The 11972-nt window shown below is 43.7% G+C and overlaps 1 protein-coding gene across 2 annotated transcripts; it reads right to left on the reverse strand.

Moving 5' to 3' along the window:
* Nucleotides 1–222: 222 nt before the first annotated feature.
* Nucleotides 223–11972, reverse strand: LOC124115463 (uncharacterized transporter slc-17.2-like). 2 transcript variants are annotated; one of them, XM_046476468.2, is made up of 11 exons: nt 11887–11972; nt 10600–10889; nt 9625–9864; nt 9091–9178; nt 7757–7852; nt 7083–7216; nt 5685–5834; nt 4843–4969; nt 3292–3442; nt 1883–1973; nt 223–1280 (listed from the first exon to the last, which is right to left on the reverse strand). In XM_046476468.2, the coding sequence occupies exons 1-11, from the start codon at nt 11894–11896 to the stop codon at nt 1077–1079; spliced, it is 1581 nt and encodes a 526-aa protein (XP_046332424.2). In that variant the 5' UTR covers nt 11897–11972; the 3' UTR covers nt 223–1076. The 2 variants fall into 2 exon arrangements, 1 of the variants encoding a protein (XP_046332424.2); XR_007220317.1 differs by lacking the exon at nt 223–1280 and having other exon boundaries at nt 1902–1973; nt 3155–3442.

Genomic DNA, 11972 nt, shown 5'->3' on the forward strand with positions numbered 1-11972 from the left:
ACGTAAAATCTCGTAAATTTAGCAAAATTCTGTCTGTCCACCCGTCCTTCCGTCACGTTTCGTTTCCGTAGAATAGCTCGCAAACCATTTAATATTTTATTTTGAAACTTTGCATTTTTCTCAAACACATGATGAACATGTGTCTTTTGGTGTTTTGGTATTTTTTGAAAAACAAATTGTGTGTTTCCTTGGCAACAAACTGGACTTTGTCTCAAATTCGTGTAGCATTCGTTTCCTGAGCATAACCCGGAAACCGTTTAATACTAGAATTTTATTATGAAACTTTGCATATGTATCAAACACATGCTGAACAAGCAATATTAGCTACCATCCCTTTCTCCACATATAATCATTACTATATTAACAAACAAAATTTGAATGTGCAGGGTACAGTTATAACGCTGTTTTCATCTTGTAATTTCTTTGTGAAACGTCCATGAGGCGTTTGGGTATGTGAAATGAGTGCATTGTCGGTTTGATATGTTTTTATCTTTTGTTAATCGTGAAATATGTTGTCTACATCATAACCGACATGAGGTGTATTTTAAAAGGTACATTCATTTCCATTGTCTAAATACGACATTTAATTCACTGACTTCAATAATGAAAGAGGGACATTTTCTGTTATTGTGAATCTCTTTCTCTGTCTCAACACAGGCAGGTTCATTATCATCACCCGCCCATTTCAGCAAGAACAATCGGGCAACCTCGCCATTTCCGTCACCTGCAAGAATTCTCATCCCCTCGTGATCAATGTCATGTGCGAAAGCACGACAAACCAATCAGAACGCGCGTATTGTTTTAAGTACTTTTTTACAAGAATCCCACCTCAATAGCTTGTTTCTTAACGTCACCAGAGTGACAATCACAATTGATTCACCGTACTGAATAATAAGTGGCTGTAAATGTCAACCGTTATATATTGAGAAAATATCGATGCAAACTTTCAAAACAACGGTGTATATAGACGAGGTCTGTTTGCGTGAAGACGGAACCAAGTTGTCCACGAGAGGGCATTCGCATTCGGCAAATCCCGAAATTACATGAGTGGTCACGAAATTACATGGTATATTATTTCAGTTTGACTTGAGATCGTCCATATCTTTGACGTATGCTTCGTTGATTTCACTCTTCCTCGTGGGCTCGGGAATATTTTCGTCCGCGGAGTTATCTGCCCATGGCTCAATCTTTCCACTACCAAAGATTATAAAAATTAGGGCTGCTACTACATAGATGCCGGCGCTGATATAGAAGACGGTTGACCACTGTTCCCGCGTCCTGTGAAATACGTAAATATAGTTTACTTTCACAGATTTTTGTGTGTGATTGAGTGGTGTTTAACGCCGCTTTGAACATTTTTTATCAGTTATATCACGAAGCAACAACTTCATGAAGGAGAGCACGAATGGACCACCACTGAAACCTACAAAACATTATATGGTGTTATACACCAAGGGTCATTATGGGGGTTCAAACTAAGAACCAGCTGATCCTGGCACGGCTAAGGGACGTAACTCTGTATTATTAATAGAGGCTAAGAGACAAAACCGTATTCCGGCGTGCATGAGCTTGGTGGAGGAGGAAAGCACGAAGTGATGCATGTTGAAGTGAGTGAGTATGGTTTTACGCAGCTTTCAGCAATGTTCCAGCAATATCATGGCGGGGGACACCACGATTGGGCCTCACACATTGTACCCATGTCGGGAATCGAACCCGGGTCATCGGCGTGACGAGTGAACGCTAACAACTAAGGTATGGACAGAACGTGTGTCAGAACTGGGTCGAAATTGGTTTCGAACCCCCGACAAATGTCCTCTGCTTCATGACATGTTTTTTGTCGAGAGTTATTTGTTCCTGTTGTTGAGGTTTGCAGTGTGATTACCTCTGTGACGATGTAGGACACAGTGACGGGGGCAAGGGAGTATGCAACGAAACTGAACACCTCTCCTAATGCCGTTAGAAAGGAAGCGAACCTGTTGAATGAAAACAAAGAGAAATGTAATCAATTTGACCAATCAAATAGATAAATATATCCGGTAGGCGTGGTGACGTAGCGGTATGGTGGCAAAGTGGGATGTCGGCGTGGTGACGTAGCGGTATGGTGACAAAGTGGGATGTCGGCGTGGCGTGGTGACGTAGCGGTATGGTGGCAAAGTGGGATGTCGGCGTGGTGAGGTGGCGTGGTGACGTGGTGGTGTGGTGGCAAAGTGGGATGTCGGCGTGGTGAGGTGGCGTGGTGACGTGGTGGTGTGGTGGAGTGGGAAGGATAAGGCGTCATAAGATGGCGTGGTGAAGTAGCGGTATGGCGGCGTGGTGGGTTCTTGACACATATAATTTCGACATGATGGAACTCTTTCTATCTCCACAATTGTATACTGTCGACATGATGGATCGATCTTTATAACGCCGACACTTATACAATGTCGACATGATGGGAATCTTTATTACACTTGTGTAAGCTAAACATGTTTGAACTCTCTGTATAATCCCGACACTTACTAGTATATAATACTGACATGATAGAACTCTCTTTATAATGCTAACAATTATACAATGTCGACATAATGGAACTCTTTGTATCTCGACAATTGTATAATGTCGACATGATGGATCGATCCCTATAACGCCGACACTTGTAGAATGTCGACATGATGGGAATGTTTATTACACTTGTGTAACATGTTTGAACTCTCTGTGAAATCCTGACACATATAATGTGACGTGATAGAATTATCTTTATAATGCTGACATGGAACTCTTCATTCTCTCGACAATGTATAATGTCGAGATGATGGATCTATCTTAGCGGCTTATCAACATCTCACCCGAAGCTTAAAATGGTTTTCAACTTACTTAACGATAACATTGCTGAGTTCGTTCGTGAGTGATTGAATATGGTTTTACGCCGCTTTTAGCAATATTCCAGCAATATCACAGCGGGGGACATCAGAAATGGGCTTCACACATTGTACACATGTCGGGAATCGAACACGGGTCTTCGGCGTGACGACCGAACGCTTTAACCACTAGGCTACCCGACCGCCCCGCTGAGTTCGTAATCTTTTCAGATTGGTTTTGCAAGCAGAGGCTATATAGAACGTCGTAAGAAAAGTTTTAAAAAGATCGGGGGCTTAAATTGTTTGATAGGCATTACTTAGAAGTTGACGGATGATCGGGGCCTGTTCTGTTTTAATATTCTTAATGCCTCGTTCTTTTTCAGATGAAAAGTAGAATGTATCATCCTTGATTAGTCATCCTTCCCAACAAGAAATGTTTCATGTGACCCCCTACTGCGGTGCTATATCCACGGGGCTGAGCAAACAGCCAACGGCGGTCACCGACTGGAACGGCATGGACACTACGAAGATGGCAACGGCGATGATCTCCTGACCATCCTCCAGAGAGCACAGACCAATGGTCAGCACGGATGCCACAGCAAACCCTGGCAATAATCAATGACGTTATGACAATGTGGGTTGGTGAGTGAGTTGAGTTTAACGCTGCTTTGAACAGTATTCCAGCTATGTCATGGCGTGTAAACTTTTTATGCGAAGAAAGCCCGAAGTGAAGCAGGTCCCAGATGCTTACCCCTTTAGTGAAACACGAGAACAGGTATGGTGCTGACACACCTAGACACATGGGAACCGGGATTCGAACCCACAATGATGGGCCCAGCGGCGCCTTGGACGGTTTGGCCACCCGTGCCCCCCAATATTCAAGTGCAGGCAATAATCAATAATATAATAACAATAAACAATGAAGTAATGGCAATAATAAAAATAATAATAATCAATGAAGCAGTGGCAATAATCAATAAAATAATAATAATCAATGAAGCAATGGCAATAGTCAATGAACAAATGATAATAAACAATGAAGCAATGGCAATAATCAATAAAATAATAATAATCAATGAAGGAATGTCAATAATCAACGAGGCAATGACAATAAACGATGAAGCTATGGCAATAGTCAATGAGACAATGGCAATAAACAACGAAGCAATGGCAAAATTCAATGAGGCAATGACAATAAACGATGAAGCAATGGCAAAAGTCAATGAGGCAATGGCAACAAACAACGAAGCAATGGCAATAATCAATGCAGGAAAGGCAATAATCAGTTAGGTACAGGCAATAATCAATAAAATAATAACAATAAACAATGGAGCAATGGCCATAACCAATGCAGGAATGGCAATAAGCAATTAGGTAGTGGCAATTATCAATAAAATAATAACAATAAACAATTAAGGAATGGCAATGATCAATGAGGTCAGGACAATAAACAATGAAGCAATGGCAATAAACAATGCAGAAATGGCAATAATCAGCGAAGCAGTGACAATAATTATAAGTGACGAAATGGCACAATGAGTGACGTACGAACAACGTTACAATGGCAATCAAGGTGGCGAAGCCTACCAAATCCATTCAGGGGGTGCGAGGGCCTCTCCTAACCCGGAACTGTGTGCGTTGTGTTATGGTGATAGGGGGCGGTCGGGTAGCCAGTGGTTAAAGCGTTCGCTCGTCACGCCGAAGACCCGGGTTCGATTCCCGACATGGGTACAATGTGTGAAGCCCATTTTTGGTGTCCCCCGCCGTGATATTGCTGGAATATTGCTAAAAGCGGCGTAAAACCTCACTCACTCACTCACTCACTTATGGTGATAGGGTGGAAGATCTAGAGGGGGGTGGATACCGGTGTGTCCCATCTCTCTGACACTCAGAGACTATGGTCATGGACTTGGTCGAAACTTATTAAAGTCTCAACGTCTTTTTATTTGACACACATATGGCTACCACCTATCGCGGAGTTGTTCAGTGTGTGCTTGAAGCGTACCGATTGTCTGTATAAGTTTCCGTGTGTGGGTAACGGAGATCTTTTTCACCAGCTTCATGCTGACGTGGCTCCAAAACACAGTCCCCATGACACGAGTGACATAGGGCAGCGAGGAGAGCACACCGTTCTGTAGGGAGACAAACATAAGGGGCGATAAGGAACAGACCACTTGACATTCTTATTTTTAAAAGAAAAACACCTTGCAAAAATGTAACTTTTGTTGCAGGCAATTTTCTTTTAAAAAAGCTTAAGTATTATTTTTTTAAAAGATTTTTCGGGGACAATTTACATGTTTCGATAAAATCCCTTGTAACAAAAACATGCTTCGTTGCCATGTTTTTTTTCAATGGAATTAACTCCTTCAAACTGAATCAGTTTTGGTTATTGTGAAACGGAATTTCCTGGAATTTTGGGTTTATTTTTCCATTGGAGTTAGTTTTATCAAGAACGATATAATGCTTCAGTTCCATGGCTGGCCCAGTAGGAGGAGGCGCCGTTGCTTGCAGGTGAAATTTAGCCCAAAGGGTTCGAATATCTGATTCACAGAATATGTTTACCCTTGCTTTGATCTATCAGCAGAAGACATTGCTCTCTTCCCCATGGGGTATGGTGCAGCCAAACCGGGTTATTCCTTGTTCGAACCCACGTGGCGCGGATCGTGCATGCTAAGGGCCGTAACCCTGCACATAGAGTTGCAGCGTCTTTGACAACTGGGCTACCAGCGCCGCAAGCTCCAACCCCTTAAACACTGCATGTGTCAAAATCATTGAAGCTCCATAAATGGGAAAACGTATTGCATGAAGTTGTTAGGCTTCGGGCCAACGATAACTGGGCTTGTTTACCTGTTCCACGTCAAAGTTGAGCACGGTTGCCATATACAAGGGGAGGTAACTCGCCAAAATACTACTATTGCACGTATGCAGAAAGATGACAATCAGATATGCCCACACGGGTTTACTCCGGAAAATGTCCTTCCAGGGAACATTTTTATCCTGGAAAATATAAATGGTGGGAAAAGATCTAATTCAAGATTGAAAATAAACATGAAGCCATGCTATATAATAGAACAAAGTACATGTTCTAAAAAGAACGATATTCCCCGATTACAGCTAACATATAAAATAGATCATATTTCCTGCGGGTAATTGAGGACACGGGTTGATTGTGGTCGGGTGCATATCTCGGATCACAGGTGGACGTCCAGGTGGTACGAGTTGATGTCTGTGGGCACGGGTGTATGTCCGTGGGCATGGGTGGATGTCCGGGGGCACGGGTGGATGTCAGAGGGCACGGGGGGATGTCCGGGGGCACGGGTGGATGTCCGGGGGCACGGGTGGATGTCCGGGGGCACGGGTGGATGTCCGGGGGCACGGGTGGATGTCCGGGGGCATGTGTGGATGTCCGTGGGCACGGGTGGATGTCAGAGGGCATGGGTGGATGTCCGGGGGCACGGGTGGATGTCAGGGGGCACGGGTGGATGTCAGGGGGCATAGGTGGATGTCAGGGGGCACGCGTGGATGTCCGGGGGCACGGGTGGATGTCAGGGGGCACGCGTGGATGTCCGGGGGCACGGGTGGATGTCCGGGGGCATGTGTGGATGTCCGTGGGCACGGGTGGATGTCAGAGGGCATGGGTGGATGTCCGGGGGCACGCGTGGATGTCCGGGGGCACGGGTGGATGTCCGGGGGCATGTGTGGATGTCCGTGGGCACGGGTGGATGTCCGGGGGCATGGGTGGATGTCCTGGGGCACGCGTGGATGTCCGGGGGCACGGGTGGATGTCCGGGGGCATGGGTGGATGTCCGGGGGCACGGGTGGATGTCCGGGGGCACGGGTGGATGTCCGGGGGCATGATTCGATGTCCGGGGGCATGGGTGGATGTCCGGGGGCACGGGTGGATGTCCGTTGGAACGGGTGGGTGTCCTGGGGCACGGGTGGATGTCCTGGGGCACGGTTGGATGTCAGGGGACATGATTCGATGTCCGGGGTACGGGTGGGTGTTTTGACCATGTTGACCAATATGGCACAGGAAGAGGAGTGTCACTGTGCAGAGTTGCATCCCTTGGGCACGCCAGAAACCTATGACTGTGGGTTCGAATCCCGCCCCTATAATATTTCTAGTTTTTTCAACGCCATACCCGAGCTTGTGGGTTTTACCATAGTGGTAAACGTCTGAGACCTGCCGCAATGTAACTGAAATACTGTTAAAAGTGCTATTTATGTGCTACTAAAATCAAAAACCTTGAGCTCTATGTCGACGTTTGTTCTGTTCGTTAAGATATAAATCTTTTCATGCTGTGAGATTCTTGGATGCATTTCCGGTTTGTCATGACCCCAATACATCCACGCCAGACCCCAGAGGATTGCGCAGCCACCTGGAGAGAGAGAGGGGCGTCACTGAATGTGATGATGATAATGGTGAATAGTAGCGGCATTCTACACAATAAATAGTATTTCAACAACAGGATGAGAATCTTCAATTATAAACATAACCTTGAAATGGGTGTGGTGGTCAGTGCCCTCCAGACTATGTCGTCCATTCTCTCTGCCGCTCGGGTACACGTGGAAAGACTTAGAGAGAGGGAGGACATTTTTGGTTGTCATTATTTGTTGTTTTAGGCCGCACTCAGCTATATTCCTGCTATATGACAGAGGTCTATAAATAATCGAGTCAGGATAAGACAATACAGCGTTTGACATCATGAGCATCGATCCACACAATTGGGATCGATGACATGCATCAACCAAGTCAGCGAGCCTGACCACCCGATCCCGTTAGACGCCTCTTACGACAAGTATAGTCGCCTTTTACGGCCAGCATGGGTTGCTGAAGACCCATTCTACCCCAGTTCTTTTGATTGGTAAAACATACACAGCCAACAGTAGTAGTCTATTGAACTGAAACTCCCTCTTACCAAACACGTAGAAGATGAACGGCCAACCGTTGTCTATTGGAGTGAGACAGAGGAATCCACAGATAAAGAACGTCACAATACTTGCTATGTTGTATCCTGATAATTGAAAAAAAAGACTTGACTTTTACCCTTTTTTTCGTGTGTTGAGGTATAAACGTAAAAACCGGAGAACAAACTATGTAAATCCGTTATACTTGTTTTTCAAACCACAAACACAAATAACACATAAATAAGTACAAATAATAAAACTGCTTATTTAGTCATTAACACAAAATAACTGCAGCCAACAAATCAAAATCAAGGAACTTTGTTCAAAGAAGTCAGTCAGTGGGCTTGGCCTAATATTATTTGGTTTATGGAACACAAACGCAAAATGAATTGCTTGTTTAGCCATTCCACGGACTAGCAATTATTTTTTATTTGCTCTTTGGAATTGATATACTGTGAAACCTCGTTGTGAACATGTCAGACCTTATTATACATGTATGGATAATTGAAAATTAAGTACGCTGAATACAGTCGAGCGTTATGACCTCTTCAAAATCCACATCGCACCAATGACTTCATGTCGGCATTTCACTTGTCTCGATATGGCGCGACATGTGTAGACGGTTGACTGTTTTTTAATGTTCGGATAAAAACATTTCGACAAAATTATTATTTACACCGCCACCATCTATCTACCCGTATTCTACATGGTATGGGTACTGGTGTGTCAAATACGGGTGTCTCCAAAATATAATCCCACACATCCCCACTGATTTCGTGTGACATGACAAATACCATGTATAAATGGCAACACGTTGTGCAACGTCCCCTTGGTCTGACAATCATGAGTTGGCACCACCGTAACCTACATGTTTAAATAAAGTGGTACACGTCGACGACGTGCGCTATAGTGATTGCTCTCTCTTAAATGACCAACTATTTCATATCATGGGAGTGAGTGAGTCAGTGAGTGAGTATTGTTTTACGCCGCTTTTAGCAATGTTCCAGCAATATCACGGCGGGGGACACCAGAAATGGGCTTCACTCATTGTACCCACGTCGGGAATCGAACCCGGGTTTTTGGCGTGACGAGCGAACGCTTTAACCACTAGGCTACCCGACCGCCCCTCATATCATGGGAGGATGGGGGTGGATGTTTTTTGTGGGAATTTACTCGAAACAAATTAATAAGTCCCTTTCTGTGCTTCAGACTGTTGCAAGAAACAACACAAAAATTACACTGTTGCAAGTTGGTTTTCTTCTTCATGGTTCTATAATAATAATTTCATGTTTTGAAACGAGATCTAATCAAAGCGGGGTCGAGCCTGATTCCTTCCCTCTCTGACCTGTGAAGGTGTAGGCCACCAGCTGTGCCTTTTCTTGTGTGGGAGCCCAGTACAGCCACACGTCAAGTGTTACAGGCAGCAAGCCGTTCTGGTTTGTAAGGAACATCATAAACATACAAAAGGAAATTCACTAAATTGATGTTACAGTGAAGTATTCCTCATGCTACATTTATGGCTATTTTATATGTTATTATTCAATAAAGAGAAGTTTCAAAATCAAGGAATCTGGTAAATATGAAATGTGAAATCTTGTTAGCTCGAATTCCTTCAACTATTCTCATATCAAATATCGGCGCCCCGCTTGTCTCTTACAACAGATAACTCGAATTTACTGTTTATATTGGCTAACATTAGTCCCTGAAATAAAGTAACCTTATTTAAATACATATATCTACAAAATAAAAAATATATAATCCACATGGAGCCCAGAACAGTGCTTAAATTCAGGCATCTTATCATTCTAGATTGAGTTGGACTCCTTTTTAATTTATAGGAGATAGACTTCTGTATATGGTTTTGGCCTTGTACACGCACAATTGCAAATCCGAGAAGCAGTCTGCAAATGACAGCCAGATACACATGACTTCTTGCCGCTACCGGAACAGCGATCGTCGTGACACCACCCAACATCATACATGCACAGATGACTCTCTTGGCACCAAATCTCCGTGAAGCCATGCTGCCAAATATTGGCGAAATAATTCCAATGTAGTAAGTTGACGATATGAGAAGACCTTGCATCTGGCTGCTGTAGTCAAACTCTGCCGTAGACGCCTGGAAAAGATAAGACATTTAATATGTGTGTGTGTGTGTGTGTGTGTGTGTGTGTGTGTGTGTGGTTTAACGCCGCTTTTAACAGTATTCCAGTTTTATCGCGGCGTGTTAGCTTAATGTGGGAGGAAAGCCCGAAGTGATGCAGGTCTCGGACGTTTATCACTTCGGTGAAACCCACGAGCACGGGTATGGTGCTGACAAACCTAGAAACATAATCGGGGCGAACCGGGATTCGAACCAGCAATCATAGGTTTCTGGCGTGCAACTCTGCACAGCGTATCGCGGCGCCTAAGACGACTTGGCCACCCGTGCCCCCACAAATTTAATGGGATTGGCAATATAACACCAATGTTGCAAGTTCTGAGTTAGTAGAATGTGTCTATGTGGAATATCTCTGTTAAACTGCAACATGGTATCTCAATGGGCTAGCACTATGAAACGTGCATTAGTCCCGACAAGCACAAGCAGCCTCACAGACACGCACACACACGTGCGCGTCGCTGTTAAACGCGACGTTATACCCCATTTCATCTCACCTTTATTCGGACTAAACATGAATGAGCGCATGTGTTTAAACAAAATAACGGTTGTAGCCCCGTGGATATTCTGAAACCCCGTGTTCGATTCCCCAGTGGATGCAATGTATGTCCCCCAACGTAATGTGGGGGACATGTGAACAGTAACTCTCACTTCAAAATATTTGATAATCAATGTCCATTTTTTTTAAAAACATACCTCACGTGAATAATTTAGCGATCCGCTGCTTCCAGGTGAAAATGCTGCTGTGTAATTGGTGCCAGCATTGCTTTGGTTCGAGTGCTCTCCCTTGTTAAGAGTTACCCCCCTTGTCATGCATACTAAAGCGAATGACATGCAGTTCTTCATGCACTGGACAGAGACCATTCCGAGGATCATCATATATCCAAAGCGCCACCTGTAGGAGGTGTATTTCTGAATCACGGTCGGGTAGTTTTCGGGAAGTGTGTCACTATGGTGTTGTTTTGGTGCGGAACACGTTCCATTAACTGCAAAAAGGATATTAATGTGACTTTGTTATAAACATCCGGGCAACGAAAGTTTACACTCATGTTTGATGGTGGGTAAAAGTCAAACAAACAAAATATGGTAATTCGTTGTATTTGATACGGGTATCATGGTTGTGTTTCGGGCCGTATTTTGCAGTGTGCGACTGTTTTCAGGCGAGTAACGTTTTGGTAACGTTTGTAATTATTTGGTGAAAATATTGTTGTGTTTGTTGTTTAACGCCATACTCAGCAATATTCCAGCTATATGACGGCGGTCGGTAAATAATCGAGTCTGGACCAGACAATCCAGTGATTGACATGATGAGCATCGATCCACGCAATTGGGATACAATGACATGTTTCAGCCAAATCACCGTGCCTGGCCACCCGACCCCGTTAGTCGCATCTTAATATTGGCATAATTAGGTAATATTATTAAGGTAACAACTGGAATATATTGTGACTTATTAATACAAGTAATTCTTATATATTAATATAATCCTAAAGTGTGGATCACTGGTACCTATACTTGTCTTGAAAGGCGACTTAATAGATAGGTGGTCAGGTTCAGGGTTTGTACCCGAATGGCGAAATGCTCATAATATTAACCCATGGATTGCCAATGCTGGATATTTAGCCGTGAGGCAGACCTGACGTCCCTATTATAATACGACGCCATTATACAATGTCTTCACGTCCTTCCTGTCAACTGAAGCCCTCAAAAGCAAAATGCGGAGTTTACAATCAACAAAATCAAGCCATTCTGGTAATATTGTTTAAATTGTGAATATAAATGTAACACCCAAGCCGGATGCCAAGTCATTTTACTATTATGGATTTAGAAAAGCATATGAATAAACATATTCAAACGCAATGAAAAGGTAAGTAAACCGTTTTAAGAATTCTATTTGATAACGTCTTTTTAACCGATCAGAACCACATTATTCATTTAACAATGTATACTTTTAACTTCAGCACATATCACCGAATCACCTACCTTCTGCCATGTTGTCTCAGTGAAGTTTCGTTCATGGAGTAGTTCTTGGATGGAACACAGTGAGTATAGCCCAGTGCTGGGGTGTG

The sequence above is a fragment of the Haliotis rufescens genome, unplaced genomic scaffold (genome assembly GCF_023055435.1).
Source record: "Haliotis rufescens isolate VD_foot unplaced genomic scaffold, xgHalRufe1.0.p SCAF_13, whole genome shotgun sequence".
In the NCBI taxonomy this organism is placed as follows: domain Eukaryota; kingdom Metazoa; phylum Mollusca; class Gastropoda; order Lepetellida; family Haliotidae; genus Haliotis; species Haliotis rufescens.